The 23,094-nt window shown below is 50.5% G+C and overlaps 9 protein-coding genes across 9 annotated transcripts; 5 read left to right on the forward strand and 4 right to left on the reverse strand.

Annotated features, from left to right (window-relative positions):
• Nucleotides 1-346: 346 nt before the first annotated feature.
• VTN77DRAFT_7532 (uncharacterized protein) lies at nt 347-4,413 on the forward strand (the record flags this gene model as incomplete). The annotated part of the gene is made up of 8 exons (XM_069423931.1): nt 347-412; nt 467-1,321; nt 1,382-1,812; nt 1,861-2,003; nt 2,068-2,952; nt 3,010-3,407; nt 3,458-3,597; nt 3,657-4,413. The coding sequence occupies 8 exons, from the start codon at nt 347-349 to the stop codon at nt 4,411-4,413; spliced, it is 3,675 nt and encodes a 1,224-aa protein (XP_069275429.1).
• A 1,186-nt stretch (nt 4,414-5,599) lies between these two features.
• On the forward strand, nt 5,600-6,265 carry VTN77DRAFT_7533 (uncharacterized protein; the record flags this gene model as incomplete). Its single annotated transcript, XM_069423932.1, has 2 exons — nt 5,600-5,958; nt 6,034-6,265. The coding sequence occupies 2 exons, from the start codon at nt 5,600-5,602 to the stop codon at nt 6,263-6,265; spliced, it is 591 nt and encodes a 196-aa protein (XP_069275430.1).
• A 341-nt stretch (nt 6,266-6,606) lies between these two features.
• On the reverse strand, nt 6,607-7,773 carry VTN77DRAFT_7534 (uncharacterized protein; the record flags this gene model as incomplete). The annotated part of the gene is made up of 2 exons (XM_069423933.1): nt 6,607-7,458; nt 7,528-7,773. 2 exons carry the CDS (start codon nt 7,771-7,773, stop codon nt 6,607-6,609), a joined length of 1,098 nt encoding a protein of 365 aa, XP_069275431.1.
• Nucleotides 7,774-8,347: 574 nt separating this feature from the next.
• Nucleotides 8,348-10,472, forward strand: VTN77DRAFT_7535 (uncharacterized protein; the record flags this gene model as incomplete). The annotated part of the gene is made up of 2 exons (XM_069423934.1): nt 8,348-8,721; nt 8,789-10,472. The coding sequence occupies 2 exons, from the start codon at nt 8,348-8,350 to the stop codon at nt 10,470-10,472; spliced, it is 2,058 nt and encodes a 685-aa protein (XP_069275432.1).
• Nucleotides 10,473-11,828: 1,356 nt separating this feature from the next.
• On the reverse strand, nt 11,829-12,715 carry VTN77DRAFT_7536 (40S ribosomal protein eS7; the record flags this gene model as incomplete). The annotated part of the gene is made up of 3 exons (XM_069423935.1): nt 11,829-12,195; nt 12,263-12,345; nt 12,560-12,715. 3 exons carry the CDS (start codon nt 12,713-12,715, stop codon nt 11,829-11,831), a joined length of 606 nt encoding a protein of 201 aa, XP_069275433.1.
• A 692-nt stretch (nt 12,716-13,407) lies between these two features.
• Nucleotides 13,408-14,410, reverse strand: VTN77DRAFT_7537 (uncharacterized protein; the record flags this gene model as incomplete). Its single annotated transcript, XM_069423936.1, has 3 exons — nt 13,408-14,045; nt 14,195-14,258; nt 14,330-14,410. 3 exons carry the CDS (start codon nt 14,408-14,410, stop codon nt 13,408-13,410), a joined length of 783 nt encoding a protein of 260 aa, XP_069275434.1.
• Nucleotides 14,411-14,611: 201 nt separating this feature from the next.
• VTN77DRAFT_7538 (uncharacterized protein) lies at nt 14,612-14,909 on the forward strand (the record flags this gene model as incomplete). Its single annotated transcript, XM_069423937.1, has 2 exons — nt 14,612-14,655; nt 14,735-14,909. The coding sequence occupies 2 exons, from the start codon at nt 14,612-14,614 to the stop codon at nt 14,907-14,909; spliced, it is 219 nt and encodes a 72-aa protein (XP_069275435.1).
• Nucleotides 14,910-15,674: 765 nt separating this feature from the next.
• On the reverse strand, nt 15,675-16,081 carry VTN77DRAFT_7539 (uncharacterized protein; the record flags this gene model as incomplete). Its single annotated transcript, XM_069423938.1, has 2 exons — nt 15,675-15,882; nt 15,948-16,081. The coding sequence occupies 2 exons, from the start codon at nt 16,079-16,081 to the stop codon at nt 15,675-15,677; spliced, it is 342 nt and encodes a 113-aa protein (XP_069275436.1).
• A 442-nt stretch (nt 16,082-16,523) lies between these two features.
• Nucleotides 16,524-17,543, forward strand: VTN77DRAFT_7540 (uncharacterized protein; the record flags this gene model as incomplete). The annotated part of the gene is made up of 2 exons (XM_069423940.1): nt 16,524-16,664; nt 17,160-17,543. 2 exons carry the CDS (start codon nt 16,524-16,526, stop codon nt 17,541-17,543), a joined length of 525 nt encoding a protein of 174 aa, XP_069275437.1.
• Nucleotides 17,544-23,094: the final 5,551 nt, after the last annotated feature.

Raw genomic sequence — 23,094 nt, forward strand, 5'->3', positions numbered from 1 at the left:
AGTTACTTGTATTTCGCCCGCGTTGGGGGCTGCTGGCGGTTGGCCACCATCGGCTGCATGCGGGTGGCTGGCTTTCTGTTTGGAGTTGGGATGGGAGATTTCTTTCATCTTTAATATCGGCCCTTGGCGCCCCACGTAGCTTGTCCCTCCCCTGGATCTGCTATCACTGTACCAAGATCGAACGAGGCTGTGCTCGACATTAGCCTTGAAGTACATGTACTCTCCTTTCAAGCAATAATTAATTTGCCTGGCAAATGTCCCTATAGATATGGATGCGATCATCCCTGCAACGACATTTCCTTTTCTTATCACTTTTTTCTAACAGATAGCAACATTCCATGCAATCATGGCGGCCAGAAATAATGAACATAACGGGTTTTTGGGCCCTCCTGCCATTTTTCTGAATACAGAGGTACGGGACAGCGAGGCGGTTTCTGACATTCGAGCCGTACTGATCGCAGGGCAGCAACTGAGTCCATCTTCCAGACTATCGCCACTTTCACCCGATGATATATCACCGGATCGACCATCCAGTCATGATGGCAGTCGATTATCCGTATACCGTCCGTCTTCCCCGACGGCGCGCTCTTGGGATGGGGAAACCCTCCGTTCCAGATCAGGATCGTTCACTTCATCAGCAGACACAGTCTTCCGGGCCCGGGCAGGCTCAAATGCCAACTCGGAGTCCTTTCGGGCAGTCTACGATGACGTGCCGCCTGAAGAGGCACTGAAGCCCGATCCACACCGTGAAAAGGACTTTCATGTTGAGGATAACAGGTTCGCCTTCTCCCCTGGCCAGCTCAACAAGTTGCTGAACCCCAAGTCTCTTGCCGCTTTCCACGCGTTGGGAGGCTTGGACGGCCTAGCATACGGGTTGAGGACCGATTTGGCAGCGGGTCTGTCAGTCGACGAGGGCAGGTTAGAGGGTTATGTTACTTTCGAGGACGCAACTCAGCCTCGAGATCCGAAACGACATGACACGGCACTGAAAGGCGTAACTGATCCATCTTCAGACCTTCCTGCTCGGGACTCTCAATTTGTGCATCGGTTACGAGTCTTTGGCCGAAACAAGCTGCCGGATCGAAAGACGGTTGGCTTCTTTAAGCTCTTGTGGAACGCTTATAACGATAAGATCATTATTTTATTGACCATTGCCGCTGTGGTATCTTTGTCTCTTGGTCTGTATGAAGCGTTCAGTGGCGGGTCGAAGGTTGATTGGATTGAAGGTGTTGCGATATGTGTGGCTATCCTGATCGTCACAGTTGTCACAGCGGCAAATGACTGGCAGAAGGAGAGGCAATTTGTCCGGTTGAACAAGCGAGTAAGTAATTTTTGCCTTCCTGAGATCGTACCACGAAATTTAGTTGACTTGCCTCTACAGAAAGACGACCGCCAGGTCAAAGTCGTTCGCTCGGGAAAGTCGGTCATGGTGTCTGTCTTTGACATCATGGTCGGCGACGTGCTGCACATCGAGCCCGGTGATTCACCACCAGCAGATGGAGTGCTCGTTTCCGGCCATGGGATCAAGTGTGACGAATCTTCCGCAACAGGAGAATCAGACCAGATGAAGAAGACCCCTGGACGTGAGGTCTGGCAGCGGATCATGGATGGAACAGCGACCAAGAAGTTAGATCCCTTCATCATATCTGGCAGCAAGGTCCTTGAAGGGGTAGGGACGTACCTGGTGACCAGTGTCGGTCCGTATTCAACGCATGGGAGAATTATGTCCTCTTTGCAAACGGCGAGTGAGCCAACGCCACTCCAGGTGAAGCTCGGAAAGCTGGCAGATTGGATTGGGTGGCTGGGTTCAAGGTAAGTGCCTTAGACCATGCATACAGTTCCGGCTAATCGAGAGAATAGCGTCGCTGCCATTCTATTCTTTGTGCTTCTATTTCGATTCCTCGCGCAGTTGCCCGACAACCACGAGTCTCCCGCTCTCAAGGGCCAAGAATTCATGGACATTCTCATTGTTGCGATTACAGTTATCGTGGTTGCCATTCCCGGTAAGTGTTGGTTTTGACCTACGCCAGTCAATGCTACATCATCTCAGCTGACCAAGTCGTTCAGAGGGCCTTCCTTTGGCTGTTACGCTCGCTCTCGCATTTGCCACAACCCGTATGGTCAAAGAGAACAATCTCGTCCGAGTCCTCCGAGCTTGTGAGACTATGGGAAATGCCACCGTCATCTGCTCTGACAAGACAGGTACTCTCACCCAGAACAAGATGACAGTAGTCGCCGGTACCTGGGGCTCCGTCGAAAGCTTCAACCAGCTGCCACTGGACGGAGATAGCTCAGCTCCTACGACAACTGTGTCTGAGGCCTTCAAGCGATTTTCAAGTGCCATCAAAGATCTTATTATCAAGAGTGTCGCCCTAAATTCTACCGCATTCGAAAATGATAAAGACGGGGGCAAAGAATTCGTCGGCAGTAAGACGGAAGTAGCCCTGCTGCAGCTCGCCAAGGACCATCTCGGCATGAACCTTCGTGAAGAGCGATCAAATTCAGAGACGGTGCAGCTGTTCCCCTTTGATTCGGCACGGAAGTGCATGGGAGTCGTCTACCGGGAGCCATCTGTTGGCTATCGGCTTCTTGTCAAGGGAGCGGCAGAACTCATGCTTGGTTCTGCTACATCAGTGATCACGACGTCACCTGGTGAGCAACCTACAAGCGTACCATTGTCTAAAGGCACTCGCGAAGCTATTTCGGCAACGATCAATTCATATGCCCAGATGTCGCTCCGCACCATTGGGATGGTGTATAGAGACTTTCCCAGCTGGCCTCCTAAAGGGGCTCAGACCTTAGAGGATGACTTCTCTGCAGCCGCCCTTGAAAGCGTTTTCCGGGATATGACGTGGATTGGGGTTGTTGGCATCCAGGATCCGCTAAGACCGGAGGTGCCTGCTGCGATCAAAAAGTGTCACAGTGCAGGGATTCAGGTGAAGATGGTCACAGGTTGGTGTTTTCTTGAGCGCTTTCGCTTGCTCCTCAATTACTGACAGTTTCCTGTAGGCGACAACATGACAACTGCTACGGCGATTGCGACATCTTGCGGCATCAAAACCGATGGAATCGTGATGGAGGGTCCCAAGTTCCGCCAATTGTCGGACGAAGAGCTCGATCGAATCATTCCGCGTCTCCAGGTCCTGGCACGTTCTTCCCCGGACGATAAGAGACTTCTTGTGGAGCGCCTCAAACGCCTAGGAGAGACTGTTGCCGTTACAGGAGACGGCACAAACGACGGCCCAGCCCTAAAAACTGCCGATGTCGGCTTCTCAATGGGGATAGCTGGGACGGAGGTGGCTAAAGAGGCCAGTTCGATTATCCTCCTGGATGATAATTTCAAGTCCATTGTCACTGCAATTGCCTGGGGTAGAGCCGTCAATGATGCGGTTTCTAAATTCTTACAGGTAAGCTCATTCTTCCATTGTCCTCCAAGGCGCTATCTAACTGGGACCAGTTCCAAATCACCGTCAACATCACTGCCGTCTGCTTGACTTTTGTGTCAGCAGTCTACAACAATTCCAACCAAAGTGTGCTTAATGCGGTGCAGCTGTTATGGGTTAATCTCATCATGGACACGTTTGCTGCTTTGGCACTGTAAGACATAACCACATACCTTATCACGTTAGTTTTCCTTCTGACAGGCTTCGCCACAGAGCAACAGATGGACCAACCGAAAAGAGCCTCAATAGAAAGCCAATTCCAAAGAGTGCACCATTGTTCACGATGACCATGTGGAAAATGATTATCGGTCAGGCAGTCTATCAACTGGCGGTGACACTCACCCTCTATTTCGCTGGAGGCTCGATCCTCGAGCACGTTCTTCATGACTCTCAAAAACAACTCGAGCTCGACACCATCATCTTCAACACCTTTGTCTGGATGCAGATTTTCAATGAATTCAACAACCGCAGGCTGGACAACAACTTCAACATCTTCGAAGGCATGTTCGGGAACTATTGGTTTTTGGGAATTAACGCCCTCATTGTTGGCGGTCAGATCATGATCATCTTCATCGGGGGCATCGCCCTTGGAGTGACGCCACTGGATGGCGCTCAATGGGCCATCTGCATCGGATGTGCGATCTGCTGTCTTCCCTGGGCGGTTCTCCTGAGACTCCTTCCAGACGAGCATTTCGCCGTCGTTTTCAATTTCGTTGTTGGCAGTGTGACTTTCTTACTGAGGCCTATCGCGAAATTCTCTCGATACGTCTGCAGTGCCATCGGCAGGGCAGCACAGCCGCTGAAGCGGTTTACTCTGCGCATCTTTCGGAGGGGCCAGCACATGAACGCAACTGCTCAAGATGAGGAAGCTGGGCATTGGACTGAGATGAGCCCGAAGCCTGCTGAAACGACAACTGTGACGCCGTCGATCGCTAACCCACCTCCTATTACAATTACCACCACGGACTAGATATATACGGCTCGAACACCATTCTCATACGGATTTTTTCTGATTTCTCACGCAGTGATACCCTGCTGTCTACCGCAAACGTCTTACCATCGGTTGCCAAAGAAACGTTTTCTTTCCAGTCGTTCTTCAGAACCTGTATTATTTTGCCCTTTTACCTTGGATCGTCTGAATTTTTAGGAGTTTCTGGCTCTTCTCACTTGAGGGAATTGATGGTAACGGAGGTTACGACAATGCCTTTCTTTTCTTTTCTTTTCTCTTTTTCCTTCCTCTCTTCCTCTCTCTCTCTCTCTCTTTTTTTTTCTTTCCCTTCTTCTTTTTTTTTTTTTCAGATGAGGAGTCCACTGCCCTGCTTTCAGGGCTGATATCGGCGTTTGGTTTGAATAGATTCCGATGACTGAGGTGCATGACACGGAAACATGAACTTGTGCTGGGCTGGGGTTTATCTGGTAAATTGGAATGCATTTAAACTCTCTTTCATCATCTTTTAGGCGGCTTTCTGAGGCGTTATGTGGGAAGATAGCTACTAGACATAGTTACATACATGTATGTGTACTGTACAGTTCAACTATGGCACACCTACATCTAGCAGTGATTAAGGACTGCTAGTACAGACTCTTCCAACTATTTCATTGATTTCATTACATTATAACAGTGAGATTAGTCCATTAGTTCAGTAGTAGTAAATCTACAAAGAAGCATGAGGTAAATGGCGGACTGCCTCAGGCGGCAAGGTTGGCAACCTGCCAACAGAGCGGCTTCTCCACCGCCGCAACATGACCTCCGCACTCTGCTCACGCCCGACTCGGTCCATTGTCTGCCTAGCTTCACCTTCACCTTCTCATTTTCAACCAACAGATTTCCTGTGTGCAAGTCCTCTATTACAGGAATCTGGCAACGAGCCGTGACTTCCTGCAAGGCAGGAATTGCTCACCCCAGATCATCCCTACTCCATCTCCACGTCACCTTATACCTCGACCCCCGCGATAGATAACGGGCTGTTCCATATTGAACGAACGGAACGCCTACACGCCATTGTCAGGCTGACAAATTCTTTCCTCCGAGTCGATCTCCCCGTCTAGTCTCAGCAGTTTTTACACAGCCCCGAAGTGAGACAGTGAAAGCCCAACAGTATCATCATTACTCGACAACAACGACAACAACACCCCACCAACTCCCAACCCGGAAGATGGCGCAAATAAACTACCGCACCATCAACGTCGATGTCCTCGATCCCGAGGCACCGGTGAACTTCCCCATGGAGACCCTGCTGCCAGGCAATCTCCCACCGCCGACCAACGCCAGCAACGCTGCAGCCATCGCGTCACAGGTGCGCCAGATGCTACGGGGCGGTGATCCCGAGGGGGCGCTACGAACGGTCCTTGATACGGCGCCGCTGGGCGGGGATGCGCAGGCCAAGGACGTCCATTTGGCGACGGTCGTGGAAGTCCTGCAGGGAATCCGACAGGGGGAGATGATGCGGGTATTGGAGAGTGTCTGCTCGGGGGAGGGAGGTACCGAGAGGGCGGACTGTTTGATGAAGTATATGTAGGTTTTCCACACGTATACAGTTTTCGACAGTTTCAAAGAACCACAACTGACACGATCTGTTTTTTGATCTAGCTACAAGGGCATGGCTTCCCCGTCCGCGGGCACTGGCGCCCAGACTCCATCACGCAAGGCCGTCTCCCCCCAGCCTACCGGCACGGGCTTCTCTCAAATCCAGCCGCGAAACTTTGGCGAGGGCGGTGGCGGTCAGCAGATGAGCGTGCTGCTCAGCTGGCATGAGAAACTCGTGGAGCTGACGGGGTATGGGTCGATCGTCCGAGTGATGACGGACCGACGGACGGTTTAAAAACGAACCAGTCGAAAAACGATCGATGTGTTTGATAATGAAGTTTGATTTTAGAGAAGTGTTTAATTTAACACTTCATCGTTCCCTATGTTTATAAACATATAGTGTTCTGTTGAATCAGCACAGGCTGAGTGAGTAGATTCGTGCTGCAGGCTGGTCTGGACAGGCACATAGCGACATAGAGTGGTCGAGAGTTAGTCTTGTCATGTCATGGACATGTGAACGAGAATGAAAAGGCCAACATCCCATATCTATCTATCGTACATATCATACATCTGTTTATAGAAACGAAGTGAACCAAGATTATGAGGGTCATTTCTTCCTCTTCTTTTTTTTCTTTTTTACGTCCCATCAAAGCTTCCTCCACCAAGGATATCTTTCAGATTGACCTGACCACTGCCCCTCTCCAAGGGCTGCGGTTGCCCCTCACCTTCCTTCCACCCGATCATATAGATGATTCTGAACGTCGCCGGGATGCCACCCCTGCTCCCTGCCGCTACCTCGCCCTCCTCCTTGTGCAGTTCCCGGTAAATGGCCTCGTTGGCCAGCAGCACATCCCGCGAGATGGGCCCCTGCTCCCGCTGCAAGATGGCGTTGCTCTCGCCCATGGCCTGCAGGTCCTGCATCAGCGCGAACGTGTCCGGATACTCAACGATGATATCCTCCACGTCGACGGTCAGCATCTTGAACCCTGCCCGGGTCAGCAGCCCGCCGACGTCGCGGACGTCGGCCAGCGGAGATACGTGCGGGCTGACACCGCCGCGGCGCTCCAGATCCGCCAGCTGCAGAGACGAGCGCAGCTCGAAGAGGGTGTCTCCGCCGAACATGGCCGCGATGAAGGGGCAGTCGGGCTTGAGGATGGAGTTGACCTGCGCGAGGAGGGACGGGAGGTCGTTGATCCAGTGGATGGAGAGCGACGAGAGGACGGCGTCGAAGGTTTCGGGCGCGTAGGGCAGGCTCTCCAGGTCCGGGATCACGTCCCGCTGGATATCCAGCTCCCGGTTGAAGGGCAGGTCTGCGTCCCGGTGCAGCAGCGCATGCGACGTCTCGACGCAGGTGAGCTTGGAGATGCGCGTCGCGAGCGGCGGAGAGGTTTCGACGGCCGGGTCGGGGTTGGGAGCTGTCAGAGCGCGGGCGATGTTGCAGCTATTGGCGCCGAGGTCGAGGACATGGGGGAAGGTTCGTTTGATGTCCTGGATGGTCAGTCAGATATATAAGCAAGACAGAAAGGGAAAGAAAGCGCTTTGAAAAAGGATTCTTACCAACAATCGCTCACATAACCGCGTGGCTACTTCGTCCTTGAGGTAGTCCACCTTCCGGCTCTGTTCGACATCTCGCGCCGCTCTGTCCTTCTGCAGATGCTTCACTTTCCGGTCGAAGACTTCCAGACTGGGTTTTCCAGGAGATCTGACTGCGTAGCCTCTCGTTATGGTTGTAGCTGTAGCTGCAGCATATTGCCGCCCGCGGCATGCGAATGCGAATCTTGAGATCAAAGGACGGAGAGACATTATGATATCTTAACGAAAAAGAAGTTTAATATCTTCAATGCATTTTATTCCTTTGGTGGATATTCTCCTAGTCGACAAGACAAGACAATAATTAGTTAGGAGAACAGCTACCGCACTCTAGAGTAGAAATTAATTCTGCAAGAATTGTCGACGTCGGAAGGTTAAGTTCATTCAAGATGATCGATTTATCGCAGCTCCACATGATTGATTAATTCGTTTTCCGCGACAGCTCTCTCCGCCCCGCAAAAGTCAAGGAGCTTCCACTCCGCATCTGCAGTGAACCTCTAGTTGTGGTAGGTAATGAGATATCCTTTTACGTCTCTGTCATAGCTAATTTTGACTTGGATTTAGTTAGATCGCTTTACCGCGAATTGCAGCATTGGTCGCGACCCGCGCGGTGTCCTTGTTCTTGTCACCTCCGAAACGAATCACCGTGTAAACAATCGCATTTATCCACCAGGAAGGGAATTCTGGTTTGCCAAGAAGGATGCTGTGAACTTACAATAGTGTCGGCCTTGGAATCGGACTTTTTTACTGGCTTTGTTTTTTACGCTGTGATCGTCTTTCGCCCAACATGTCGCGTCCATTCCCCTACACCTATATAGCGTGTCCGTGTGCGGAGACTCGAATCGCCGAATCCTCCTCGAAACGGCTATCTAGAGACCTGTCAAGCAAGAAGACCTCCTCCGCAGGTCAGTCAGAGAATGCAGGAGTTGACGAAGAGCGGAGAGAAGAGGAGGTGGACGAGGACGACGAGGAAGAACAGACCTTCGACCCCAGATCACCACGCGCCAACTTCTCGTTATACCCCCCCGAACAGCTCCTCTACTGTGAGGACTGCCATCAGATAAAGTGCCCGCGATGTATCACCGAAGAGATTGTGTGTTGGTACTGTCCGAACTGTCTGTTCGAGACGCCGAGCAGTATGGTCCGCAGCGAAGGCAATCGGTTCGTTGATATTTCAGGACTTTGTTTTTGTCTTAAACTGATTCGACTCTAATAATGGCAACTTTAGATGCGCGAGGAATTGTTTCAATTGTCCCATCTGCACCGCACCTCTTGCGGTGACGACTCTCGAAAATACCTCCGAGAATGGCACGCAGCAGGGTCCTTGGATCTTGGCTTGCGGATACTGTATGTGGACGACCTTGGACATCGGAATCAAATTCCACAAGCCGACGAACATTCGTGCCCAGCTCGCCAAGTTCTACGAAGAGTCTGGACCCGACCTCAAGTCCCCCCTATCTACTGGCTTCACGTCGGCCAAATTGGACAGCCCCGTTTGGGAGGAAGAGAAATCGCAGGAGACTTCTTCTCCGACGCCAGAAGAAGAGGGAGAACAAGTGTCACTTGATCCCCATTCGAGATTTGCGGCCCTGAAACGGTTCTATCAGAAACAGATCGAAGAGACTTCGGTTTCCGCCACAGACCCTCTGGGAACGGATTTTGGAGCAGCATTCTCCTCCCCCAGCGCGTTGAATCGCATCATGTCTCTTTACACATCTTCCACGCTGGGCGGCCTGTACGGCGGGGGTGCCAAAAAGGCGAAGTCGAAACCTCCCGTGATGCGGGAAGCGCTGACAGCCGCAGAAGGCCTCAAGATCGCCTCTCCGGACAGCGAAAGAGCGACGATCGAAAAGATGGCCTCCGAGGACTGCGGTTGGGACGGCGTTCTCTCGATGGAGCAACGCCAGTTCCAGTCTCCGGACGCCCGGTTCGTCGAGGATCTCCGCCCGCTGCCTGTGCTGTTGCGGACGAAACGCTCCAAGCGCTGCAAGGCCTGCAAGCACATCCTCGTCAAGCCCGAATTCAAGCCCGCGTCGACGCGGTTCCGCATCCGGCTCATCGCGCTGAGTTACATCCCCCTGCCGACGTTACGACCGCTCGTGCCGACGCCGTATCCGGGACAGTACCCTGGCATATCTACGACGACAACTACAATACCGCAACAACCACCACCGCCACCAAATCTGGACGCCCTCCCCCCCAATAAACCTATCCAGTACCTCCTCACCCTGAAGAATCACATGTTTGACCCGGTGCGCGTGACACTCGCCACACCGTCGGTGACTCCCGGCCGAGTAGCGTCCAAAGTGACGATCCTCTGTCCGCAATTCGACCTCGGCGCGAACAGCGACGTCTGGGACGAGGCGCTCCAGGCTCCTCCGACGAATACAACGAGCACGACAGCCGGAACAGACCGCTACTCGTCGCGCCCTGGTGCTGCAGGTGCCGCAGGTGCTGCAGCCGCTGCCGGCATCGGATTCGAGAAAGTCGCCGAAGCAGGCAAAGTCTGGGACAAAGGGCGGAACTGGACGACGGTCGTGCTGGAAGTTGTACCAGGGCCGTTGCCTGGCTCGTCGTCATCATCATCATCATCATCTGACGAGCACAGTGACAACGACGACGACGACGACGACAACGACAACGACGATAACGACAGCGATAGCGACACTCAAGACCAAGACCACGACACCTCCCCCCTCCGCGAAGACGAGGACGTCCTCGAAATCCCCGTCTTTGTCCGACTAGAATGGGACTCGGAGAACCAGATGATGGATCAGGATCATCCGTCGTCGGGAAGAGGTGCAGGAGGAGGTGGTGGTGGCAGCGGTGGAGGAGGACAGAAGCCAGAACTGGTGAAGCGGGAGCTGGCGTACTGGATGGTTTTGGGCGTGGGGAGGATCGCTCCTGAGTAGGTGGATAGATAGATTGAATCATACAGGGAGATTGGTAGGGGGATATCTATTTGCCCTTCACCCTTTTGCTCTTTGCCTTTTTTTTTTTTGCTCCCCTCCCTGTCTGTACATAGTATGTATGTACATACAATGATACCATAATAAGTATTACTGTTTACTACCAGCCTTGCAGGTCTCGCTTTTCTCGCCTGATTAAAAACTTTGGAGAAGAAGAAGAAAAATCCCTGTTCTCTATAGACTACCTACTATAATATAAGCAAGTGATTATTTTTATCATCTACTTCCTAGACAGGCTCCCTACCCCATATTGTATTACCTGCCATATTCTCCTCACCATCTTCTTTCTTATGTATATTAGGTATGTACATAATATTTATTTATTATCTACTTTCCAGGTGGGCACCCTACCTATATTATTATTATTATATTATATTCCTTGCTATAGTATGCGTAAGTTCTTGCCCATATATATATCCCTTACTACTAATAATTTATAAATTATCTTCCTTAGTACTTACTAAGGCATATATATCCCTTGCTGATAATAGCCTAAATATATAATTTATTACTACTGATAATGGAGGTGTTTTTTTTTCTTTTTGCGAAATTTATATATATCTCTTGCTAATAATAAGACTTTATGAATTTGGGCATGGCATGCTTATATATGTACCGTACTGTATGTACATATGTATGTTGCTTTTTACAGCCATGTGACAGTGTGCGAAAATGGATTTTAATGTTTTATTTCTAGTATATATAGGGGATAGGGGATAGTACCATGATACCATAACTACATATACATATAATTAAGGATGATAAGATAGATAGATAGATACCTTGCTTACAGTACATACAGGCTACCATCGGAAGGGGTTAGGAAAAAGTTAAAGGATTTCCAAGATTTCAATACCAGTACTACATTTTTTTTCGCTTTCCTGATATGCTGGGAATTTGACAGTTAGGTTTTAATTGACGTTGACGTTGTTTAAGGTAAAGTCAAGCACAATCATGGGGACGTGACATGACCATGCTTGGTTGCTTGGTTGCTTGCCTGCTGAAACAGGGACGGAAATATCGGGGGGTGTTTCTTTTCTATTCCATTCCTCTCTGGTAAATGAAATTCCCCATCGATTTATTTCCTGCCCTTTTAGTTTAAGGAAAGCTCCTCCGTGCCTGATTTTTGGGATCATAAAAACCAGCCCTCCATTTATTTATTTCGACAACTTCATACCCCACGAGTGTCAAAAGCAGCAAATGTTAACAGACGGCTCCCGCAATACCGGAAAAACAGAAAGATAGAAGAAAAATAAAAGTTTATTTCAATTTTTTTCGATCCAACTTCCTTTCGTTTTTCTAGTAGTCGGAAATGCTGCTCTGAGGGAACTCGAAGACCACGTTGCGGCCCGTCAACCGCCGGTAGACCTCACCATAGGCATCCAGACGGTGGTCGACACCGCCGCGCTCCTTCTCGTCCAGAATGACCTTGAGGACCTTGCTGCCGTCCTCCTTGGTGCGAACACGCTTGCCGACGATCTCAACCGGGTAGACGATGTCAGAGAGGATGGCGTCGTGGACCGCAGTCAGGGTGCGCGAGCGAGGACGCTTCTGCGTGAGCTTGGTGCGGGAGCGCGTCGAGCGCTTGGGACGGGGCAGGATGCGACGGGAAGCAATGAAGAGGACGTGGCGGTCGGAGAACTTCTTCTCGAGCTCACGGGTGAGGCTGGCGGAAAATATAATGTTAGTCTTGTTTCCCGGCTAGCTATTTCGCCATGATGCTGATAGCATACCGCTGCTGGATCTTGTGGAAACCCTGGAGCAGAGGCACCGGGACGAAGATAGCAATGGCCTTCTTGCCGTGGCCGACCTCGATCTGTAAAAAGTCCGGTCAGCAATGCTCGCTCCAGTATGAGAAAATGTAATTAAAAAAAAGTCGTAGTATCCCCCAAGTCCGTTCTTCGCATGTCTTCGCATGTCTGCTCGTCTCGTATTCGTTCTTTTTTCCAGTCCGAAATTTTTGATATTCCCCGAACCAACTGCTCGATTTCTTCCATTGACATGCAAGACATAAACGACAGACTTCTTACCTCACGAGCCGAGACGAACTGCAGAGGGCGCAGAGACGCCTTCAGGTCCTGGGTGTTGCTCTCGAGGTCGTACAGAGCATTGGCGATCGAGGTCTCCAGTTCGGAGGGGCTCTGTCTCGACGGGGAGTTGGCGGCGATCTTGTTGAGGGCAGCCATGATTGCGCGTGGCAGACAGGTGGTGCTGATCCTGCGGCTGCTGCTGCTTCCTTGTCGTGAAGGCGAAAGGAGGGAAGGAGGGAGAGTTGGATGTCAAGACTGACTGCTCGAGAGCACACACGGAGGCACAGGCTCACAAACTCCGGACTGTGTGCGGTGACTTTCGTGGGATCGCCAATCTTGGCGCGCGCTCGCTTAGCGGTGCCCGCTTATCCCAGGACGGCTAGACCCGCGCTGGATCGGGGATGGCGTGTCCCGTGACCGGGTACGCCCTCGACATAATCAATTGGCAGAAGCAACTACTCCATACTCCATGCCGGCTACCCAGAAACGAGTCGATGGCAGCCATCCTACACCGTATTTCCAAGTTGTTAGGTAGGTATACGAAGGAGGTCTGGAGTCCTCCTGAGCATGGACATCGCCAGAGTGGATTAAGATTAAATGGATTCAAACAAGCCTTCAGGCGTAGCTATAAACAAGGTGAGGCATATAGAGCTGGAAACTGTGAGCCATAAAAAATAGAGGGAAAAAAAACTAGATATATGGAAGAAAGCGAATGAATTTGACACGGACGCCGGTGACGCGAGACCCCGATAAGAGAATAGGAGAAAAAACAAACAAACAAAGCCAACATTCAGTGAAATCCGACAATAAAGCACACTGCGGGAGAATCATCAGGAGAATCGTCACGATCAGCAAGCGCAGCCGTCCTTTGCGGCTTCTACACTCCGATCTCCCAAGTTGACCCGCGACTCTTCTCCCCTTCCAGCCAGACCGGCCTGACCGGCCCCGGTACCTCGCGCTCCCTTGAGGCTGGACTCGGGAATGGCGTTCGCAATGGCAGTGAAGACCTCTGTCACGTTGACGCCCGTCTTCGCACTCGTCTCGAAAAACAGCAAGCCCTCTTCCTCTGCGTAGCTGCTTGCTTCACGAGTTGAGATCTTCCTGGCATCCGTCGTCGCGTTTTCCTGCTCTTCATTGTTGTTCTCGCCTGCCGCCTCCTCTGCTGCTGCATCGGGACCCGGGGCCTCGGTTTCAGCACCAGCAGCGGAATCGGCATTACCACCGCTGCCGTCGCTCGTCAAATCCAGCTTATTACCGACAAGGGCAATGACAATGCCCGGGCTTGCTTGCCGTTGCAGCTCTGCCACCCAGTGCTTCGCCTTGACCAGAGAAGACGGCTTCGTAAGATCATATACCACCAGTGCGGCTTGGGCATTGCGATAGTACATGGGGGCAAGAGAGGCAAACCGTTCCTGTCCTGCGGTGTCCCAGATCTCGAATTTGATGGTGCGCGTTGGTAGAGAGCATTTCTGCGTCAGGAAGGCAGCTATATTTCACGCAACCAAGTTAGCCAACAGTAGAAGAACAAGGTATGAAGACTGCTTGCCGGAGAGAAAAGCTGAATCAACCCCATGTAGTATCATTCCAGATATCATGACCAGGGGAAAGAAGGACGACTGAGGAGAGATATCATACCGCCTATCGTTGGCTCTTTGTTCTCCTGGAAATCGTTGTTCACGAATCGAAGTACTAGCGACGACTACCACGACGCCACTTGTCAGTAATCTTCCGAGACATCCAGCGTTGAATAACTGCATGCAGGCATCGTACCTTCCCGACAGCGGCCTCTCCAAGTAGCACGAGCTTCACGCTACTGCTCGGCTTCGGAGCATTTGCGGCTGAGTCTGACATGCTTGTAGGAGCGGTTGAAAGGATCGGGGGCGGCCTCGTCCAGAGATATCAGGCTTGCTTTGCAAAGACGGAGAGGGTGGTCCGTATAGAGGATGTGATGAGCCGAAAGGACCTGGTTTAGTTTTCAGCTGAGGAGGAAATGCAGGCAGCGAGCTGAAACACAAGGGTACGTGGGAGGGTGGCACAATCGACGAACAACAAATGCGTAATCAACCCGCGGACAAGGATTTTACTCCTGGGGGGTGGTAACTGTTGACACAAGAAGAAATACGAACGACAGCGTTATCCTGATGTCGGATGCTGAAGGAGAAGCAGATCATATAGCCATCAGCTTCGGGACGGCCTACGTAGTACGTCGTTGATGGACATGTTGGATCCGGCTGAACTGGGTTTAGCGCGCTGCGGTGCTGAGCGGATCCGCCGCTACCTGCAGGTCACGGGACGCTCTGCGGCCCGCAAGCACGGCACGAAGCGAAACATCACGAGTGTCGCTTCATAAATTGCATTTTATAGTAGTGTAGATAATTAATATCGAATATATATACTTCCCTACAAGTAGGACTTGATTAAACCATGAGAAAGTGAGGTCTGAGGATAAACATTTGTCTCCACATCATCTGACCAGCCAGTGCTCTTGCTATTCGGATGACAAGATCTGTCAACAAGGTCGACATGACGTAAATTGCTAGAGTTTTTTGTTGGAGTTGGCTCTCTCGGATGTCACAGAAGCGGCTCATCCGACAGTTTTTGAATGGTCAATAGACAAACTGAGATTGCATTTCAAGATTGTTGGAAGAATAGTGTCAGTGCATTTCAAAAAGAGAAAGGTATATCGAATTCTGCATTTGATCAGATTCATTGAGAGATTAGTATCTAATGGGGTAACTAGATTAGTAGACAAGGGGACCTGCCCCAGACTTGTAATGAAATCTTGTTTCGTGATGCATGTCCTCGGACCCCCAAGCTCCCATGATTAAAACAGGATAAAGAAAAAGCCACAGCCTCAGTCCCAGAGACGCCTTGGGGTGAAGAAGCGTTGAGGGTCCCCTTCTCTTTCCCCGTTGTCCAATATTGTACACGAGTATCACAGTCTCAAGAAAATGAATGCAGATAAAAACAAAAACAAAAAAACACACGGTGACCGCGAGGTCGAAGGCTCTATCTAGATCCTGTGGTATCTCCCATGTTTTCCCATATCCGTCCCGTCTATATTCAAAACGCCGTAGAAAAGCAAAGAGCCTCACACGAAATGACTTTTCGGGTTTCAGTCGATGAATCGAATGTTGTCATCGAATGAAGGACACGAAAGAACGAGATGATCGGATCGCAAAGGAAATTCGCCGAAACATGACCGCAAAAAACTCGACGATGCTGATACAGAAAGTGTGCGAGAACGACGATTATTAAAAGTAATAGTCGGTAAAACCGGAGACAAAGTCACAGAAGGCAGAAAGACAAAGAACTCCAGGTACCTGGTCATCGAGTCAGCGAACGGAAACCAGAAACAAAAGGCTTAAAGCATGCAGGTGGAGCGTACTGGATACGATGAACCACGACACTATCATTCGGACCACTCCCACAGTGGAGTAAGCGGGCATAGAGGGAGCAGACAATAGCAGTCCGAACTGTCGAAGGCAAGTTGTGGGCATCGATCGCAGTAGGTAAAATCATCGTCGATTTCGCAGACTCTGGATGTGTTCATTGAGAAGCTGGAGGTGGCGGGGGTGCACCGGGTTTCTTGACCCCAGTGGTATCATAGGCTCCACGGCCCATGTTGGTCGCCGAGAGATCTCTGAGAATCATTGTGGAACCTTGGAGGACAGCCGTAGTCAGCTGGTGAACTTTATCCCTTGCAAATGCAAAGAAGGGTGGATGGGGGAAGGCTGGTGTATTATAATAGTAGACAACTGCCACTGGTAACAACGCCAACAACCAGGGAATGGGTGACTCACCTTATGTACGTTGAGACACACACAAAGAAAGAGTCAAAAAAAATTCCCAATCTCAATTCAGAGAGTCCGATGACAACCCGGAGCCAGCTGGCGAATTGTCACTGGAACGCGCAAGAGTTCCCGACCAGAGCCGAACGAAGGATGCAGGCGATGGTGTGCAGATGCAGGTGCAGGCCAGATCGGACAAGGCGATCTTTTTGAAGGTCTCCCACACCCCCGTAATCCGGGTGGCACCCTGGGGCTTCTCGGCGTTCAGGCAGGAATGTGACGCTCACAAGTTCTCGGGACCTAAGACTGCTGAGGTCCGCGGAGTCGGTGGAGCCGCCAGGGAGATCTTCGACAGGTCGAAAGAAAGCACCTGCAGGACGACTTTATCGAGATTCGACGACGATCGGAAAGATGGCGAGCAAACAGCTAATATTACAGCTCGGCGGAGCTCTAGCTGATAAAAATACAGGCAAGGAGGTGCACGCAGAAACGATGTGACACAGAACAGGGACGACTGGCAGGCCCAAAAAAGAAAATCGATGTATCGCAAGGGAGGAAGGAACGCCGGCGAGGCAAGGCAAGAGACGTGAGCCGACCGGGGGTGGTGTGCACTGCCAGATGCCACTGGATAGATAGACAACTAGTACGAAAAGGAGGGAGAGAGATGGTAGAATAAGAGCAGTCACAGAACTCAAATTATAGGACGGGAAGGATGGGCGTCTAGCGTAGATATATCTCTTTTTTCTTTTCTCCCTACTCGTTTCTGACCAGAAGCAGCAACTAGCCTCCAGCTTGCTCACATTTAATAGGGACGGTCCGTGATTACTTTCTTTAGGACGGGCGTTTCCTGGGACGATTGGGCGGACCCGGGAGACAGGTACGCGAAGCAACGGCGAGGGCGCGCCCCCTTTCCTGGCTGCCACTTGTCCCAGGCGAGTTTAGCTGCCTGCCGCGTTAGAATCCGTTTAGAATTTCGACGCCCCCCTACTAAGGCTCTGCTAGGCTTTGCTAACGACGAACACTCGACGCCTCTAGCCTCTCATCCAGGAACGATAGCGTCCGCTCTCCGGACTCCGAGGACCAGCCAGAGCTCGCATCCAGCTCAGGGTGTGCCCACCTTTCCAGGGCTGGCCTGCCGGAGAGCGCATATGGGGGCCACTGTCGCGCAGAACGTCGGAGGATGGCTCTCGTAGTTTCCTTTTGGGTGCTGCTCCCACCCACCGGCCCTGCAAATAAAACACCCGGCGTTCAGTTGGTTTCCGGCCCATCCCTCGCGTGGCTCTCTAGGCTCTACCAAACGACGACTCCGTACGGTCCGTACCCGGGATTCAGCCATCCACGATTCAGCATCCCCGGAGCTCCGTCAAAACCGTTCCTATTTGACGCCTCATTTCGCTCATTTTCAGGTTGCGGAGCACCTGCCAGATTATTACCTATTCCAAACGAGTCCTCTGTAGCCGTCCCTCACGTGGCGGCTCCTCCAGTAACAGCAATCACAAGGGAGCAGAGTCAGGGGAATAAACCGGCACCCTCGGTACAGATTACGATGAGCAACTTCCCTTTTTGCGGGACGGGAAAGATGCGGAGTCCGTCAAAACCGTTTCGCGTTTCGTGATTGATCACCAGGACACTCTCTCTAACCTGAATGAGCCTGGCAACCTCCCCAATTTCTTCAGGCGTATACACAGACCAGGCGGCTAACGCAGGCTGCACTGTGCATGCTGCAGCCCTAAGACCCGACTGCTGGGAATGGGATGCGTTGGACAGACTTGACTTTACTCCCTAGAGTCCCTACAGTGGATAGAGGATGGATCCCGCCTCCAGAGCCGCTGCCGCCTCCTACGAGTGGGCCTCACTAATTATTAAAATTAACTAGCAACGATCACCTCCACTCCCGGACCCGTTAGGCTGCGTCGAACATGCTTCTCGCCGTTTTCTAGCCTTTCTAGCCTCTTCCCAAGTTCCCCCCTACTCCGTACGCCTCAGTGGCCTCACACCTGTTCTCCCCGGACAACCGCCGGCGGATGCCGTCGACACGGTTGCAAGCAGGTTGAGTTGTGACATAAGCGCTATCAATCGGATCATCTTCAACAAACAATCCTGTTTCCCAGTGTTCCTTTGAGCTTTCAATCCTTCAGTGAACGGGTTAAAAGGGCACCTTTTCTGTATACCGTTTGGTCCCGGCTCCACGTTCACTCCGTGCTCCGATCCTTCGGTGGAGTCTGCATGGCCAAAGCTCCGTGAAAGGGAAAAAGAGAAAGAGGACCATTTTTCTAGAAGATTACTGTTTCGGATCAGAAGGCGTCAAACGACTCGAGCAGACGAGATGAAAGGAGACGGGATTATGGAGTACTCCATAATTGATGCTCCTCGGCCGTTGATCGTTTTGTCGTAACTTGATGTGGAAAAGTGACTGTCGATGATATCCACTAGAATCGAATACTATGGAAACGGCATGCTTCTGGAATGGCAGTGGAAACCGCACGGTTCACATTTGAATGGATCATCGACTGTCGAAACTTGAGATCAATAGTGCCGAAATGATTTTGTTGCAACCGAATGTATCAGCAAGATTGTGACGCGTCGTGAGAGTGAGACAAAGAGAAACCCTTGATTTCATCCTCAAGTTTCTCTTAATAGTCATTACTCCGTGTCTCGGCTGTTAATAAGATGTCATCCAGCGGATGAAACGAGAGCCTCATTGCATCTACGGTAGCATCAAGTCGACAGCCGCGGCTCCAGATTTCAGAGTTTGCGGCTCTGTTTCTGACATCGGGTAAGCGGAGCTGCATGTGAATAATAATATTTCGAGATGGAATAGTCATGCAATTGGTCCGGATGTTTTGCTTTTTCGGCACTTTGTATTTCCCGACGTTAAGGTTCCCCCGTACTCCGTACCAGGCAACATTCGGGTTAAAGGATCATTATGGAGACGTCTACTCCGTACGGAGTAAAAGGTCACAAATCTATTACTTGCTTCTGCCTTTGGTCGGTTTGGATCTCCGTTTGAATCCACGAGCGCTCACTCCTCACCTCAGGGTCCAGACAATAATGAAAACTTAGCGTTGGGGACAGGGAATTACGGATAGTGGATACCGCCCACTACAGGATTCCGTACGGAGTACCCCTTGTGCGCCATCATCAATTCACGCAGTATTAAGGTTGGCTAGAACTGAGTAGAACGACGAGCAATTCATGACTGGCTTAGAGGCCACTAAGATTTCGGGGAAGGCAATCCGAATCGTCCAACTGCGTTTGCTGAAGTTCTGACTTCCAACATCCTGGCCCTGTCTGAGTCCTTTCCCGCGTTCCTGCAGCAGTGTGCCATGCAAGGTGGACACCCGCCATTCCGGAACGCTGCGGTTGTGACCCGTTCCGTCCCAAAGATCCATCCTCATGCCGCCTGCTGTGGCTGTGGCTGTGGCAGGAGTTAGCGTCGCCCTGACTGACTCCTGAGTCCTGACTAGCATCTTCGCCATTGGCATCATGGCAGTGCAGTGCCGTCTCACTGGTAACTACAGAGTCCGGTGGATTGGCTTAGATAATGATGCGTTGATCGAGGCGCTATCTAGCGAGTACAGAGATTGATGGGTCTGTCACATGATGATCCCGTGATAAGGAGTCCCAGGCCGACAACTTCAGGGAAACAAGCATGGGTTGTCGTCGAGCTCATTCTGCTCGACCTGCTCAGAGCTCTATGAATCACAATTGCAATTGTTCACTTCGTTTCTGTGGAAAAGCCCTCTAGGATTTCCTTCGTACCTGGTATCTTTGGAGTTTTTCTCCAGCCAATGATGGAGAAGAATCGACGGAGACGATGATAACATATCCACTAACATTATCAGAGGTTCTGGAATGCGTCTACCAGGATCGCCCTGGACTATGATGGCGCGATTCACATCCACAGTGCTTATTCTCAAGCACGATCCGGAAGTGAGGGTACCAACCCTCGAGTTTGACCTGGCATTACTGTTTCACTAACAGTCTACAGCACTCCGTACGGAGTACTCTGCACCCCCTACTCCGTACAGTCGTCGATTTGTCAGAGGTACTCCGTATAGCAGTCAGCTAGTAGACGACTAATCCTGGAGTCTCAACTGAAAGCAATAGCCAAGTTTCAACCAGCCTCACGGCAGATGGTCTCAAATCTCAATAATGCTACCGAAATGACTGCATGCCAGTCTTGGCGATTTCTTGTCAAATGAGGCTAGAACCCTACCCAGCAGAATGGTTGCGTTCAGCCCCTAGCCTAGCTGCCTAGCTGCCTCGATAGGGAAGCTCGTCTGGCCTTCCCGTTCAGGGATGGACAGCGTCCAGTCCATTCGCGCGGAAGCCTTCCGTAATCCCGGTCCGCAGTCTTTGTCCACTTCCGATCGATCCCAAAAGTTGGCAGAATCCCGTTATTATTCTAATTCGACCGATTGCCAGTTATGTCGACTTAGCGATTACGATTATTGAGTGATTGAAGCTTCTCGACGTGTCGATCATTGACGGGTACATTCCATCGGACCTCTGAGATGACCAATTTTGTGGTAGCGGCGGCGTTGAGCTTTCTAGGTTAAATAATTCCCAGACCGTCGGGGAGTCGGCTTCTAATCCGGCACTATGAGGTTGATCATTAGGCCCACCCCCATGACTACCAAGTTGGCAAGTGTGGAGGGTGACAAGAACGGAATAGGGAGTACTTCGTATTGGGATCGAGACCAACTTTTGTCGGGTTTACGCGGTTTGTCGTTTGACACGACGGACTGATGAGTACGAAAATGTCAGAAGTTGTAGTCGAGTAAGGTGAGTAGATAATGACTCCCACCGTCCCCTTTTTTCTTTTCCTGCTGAAATGTTTCGCACAATGATACTCTTCAAGTCACGCGCAAAATGCATCCCTGGACCCCACATTTTTGGCATATGATTGTCAACAAACATGTTCGACCTTCTGACTGTCACTTGTCTGGCAAAAGACATCAATGATTATTACTCCGTACAATCCTCGATCAGAGATTCCAGTCCTGTCGGATAGCATCGGAATTGACGCCTAGGTCTGTGCTCAGATTCTGGGGTATGGATCGATCGAAATGCAGCCTCGTGCAGTATTTCAAATCCGCCTCCGCAAGGAGGAGTCTGGCATGTAGCGTCATGCAGACTGCTGCAAGCAGTAAGAGAGGCTGACAGCGGCAGACAGCCCAATGGAGATTTGTGCAGTGGTTGCAACCTTGCAGGGATGGTATAACCCGAGCATCAGCGCGAGAAATCACACACACAGATATCGATAGCAAAAATGCAAAAATGCAACCAAATATGGTTGGTTGGTTCTCTGCGCCCAGAGCGATATGATATGATTAGTCCAAGTCACTGATCATAAGGGGCGTCATTATTGGCCGGTTCAGCAGCAATATATGTGCCTGTTTGATATGGCAGCAGGCAGGCATATTACATACTCTTTGGACTGCATTAATATTGTCATTTGGCAAGGCTACCTGGTGAACCTTAATTCCAAATCTCTTTTCTTCCAGGTCAATGATCAGCCTCAGCATTCGGGCTTTTTACAAAGAAAAAAAAAACATAACCAATGATGATGGTGACGACGGCGATGATGATAATTCCACCCACGAAGAATCAATCGATATACAGTAATAAACCTAGTTGATAATGCTGGCAATATGTAATCCTAACCAACCAGTAACAATCAGTAGTGATCTACATACAGAGTATCACCCCGTCACACGCACCTTATCGATTTTGATTTGAGATAAAAGAATAGATAGAAGAAGGTAACCAACCTGTCTATAACTAATCACTAGTTACTCCGTACTCCATAGTCAGTTAGTAGGTAGGTAGGTATCGATAATCATCATACCGTGGACGATTATCTACTGTATCTTACTGTACTCACATTCGGCCCCCACCGTTCATCCATCCATCAACCTTCCATCGAGTAATCCAGTAATCATGATTACTATTATTGCTACTGTAACCTCAGCTGGAACAGTTACATCAGTAATAGAACTCAGGTAACCTAGGTAGTAGGATTCAGGTCTGAGTCTAATATTTATTAACTATAGCTAATATCAACTGGCGTATGAAGGATGGTACTGTATTATTTTATTATACAGAGTACAGACTATAGAGTAGCTAGCTTTCATCGAGAACCCTAGGGTATATACAGTAGGTATGTAGTTACTCTATTAGTGTGACGGCACTGCTCGACTGGGTTGCAAAGGTTGGACAGGAAGACTTGGTGGCAGAGATCTCCAAGTTCATAAGGGAGTTGCTGGAGGTGGAAGAAGATGGCCAGTCTTTAGTGGAGAATTCTGACTAGAAGGAACAGAAAGATGCTGGGAGAACTATGGGAGAAACTGTGAGAATGGGAGACTGTCTGGGGGTATAAGAACCCCCTCCCCTCTTTCCTTGTGTACTTAGTCCTTCCTTCTTTCCTCCAGTTTTGGCTTTTAGTATGATAGCATCATAATGAGATTCTCTCTTTGATAGCGCCTTCACAATTAGGTAGGTAGTTATCTTAGGGCTCTGTAAAGTATTATCAGATCCATCTCGCCTATGTAGCCTCTCTTGCAGGTGTTTACTAGTTAGTAGTTACATAATATATACATAGTTGCCCGAGAATGAACGAACGAAACAAGTGGGATGGAATCATATCAACCCCACCGCACGGTCTTGTTACGCGCTGGGTCCAACCGTAGTCGCAGATACTCAGATTGGTGGTCAGGGAAGGATCAAGCGAACCGAACA

Source organism: Rasamsonia byssochlamydoides, assembly GCF_041956645.1.
Source record: "Rasamsonia byssochlamydoides strain NRRL 3658 unplaced genomic scaffold VTN77scaffold_60, whole genome shotgun sequence".
NCBI classification, from domain to species: Eukaryota; Fungi; Ascomycota; class Eurotiomycetes; order Eurotiales; family Trichocomaceae; genus Rasamsonia; species Rasamsonia byssochlamydoides.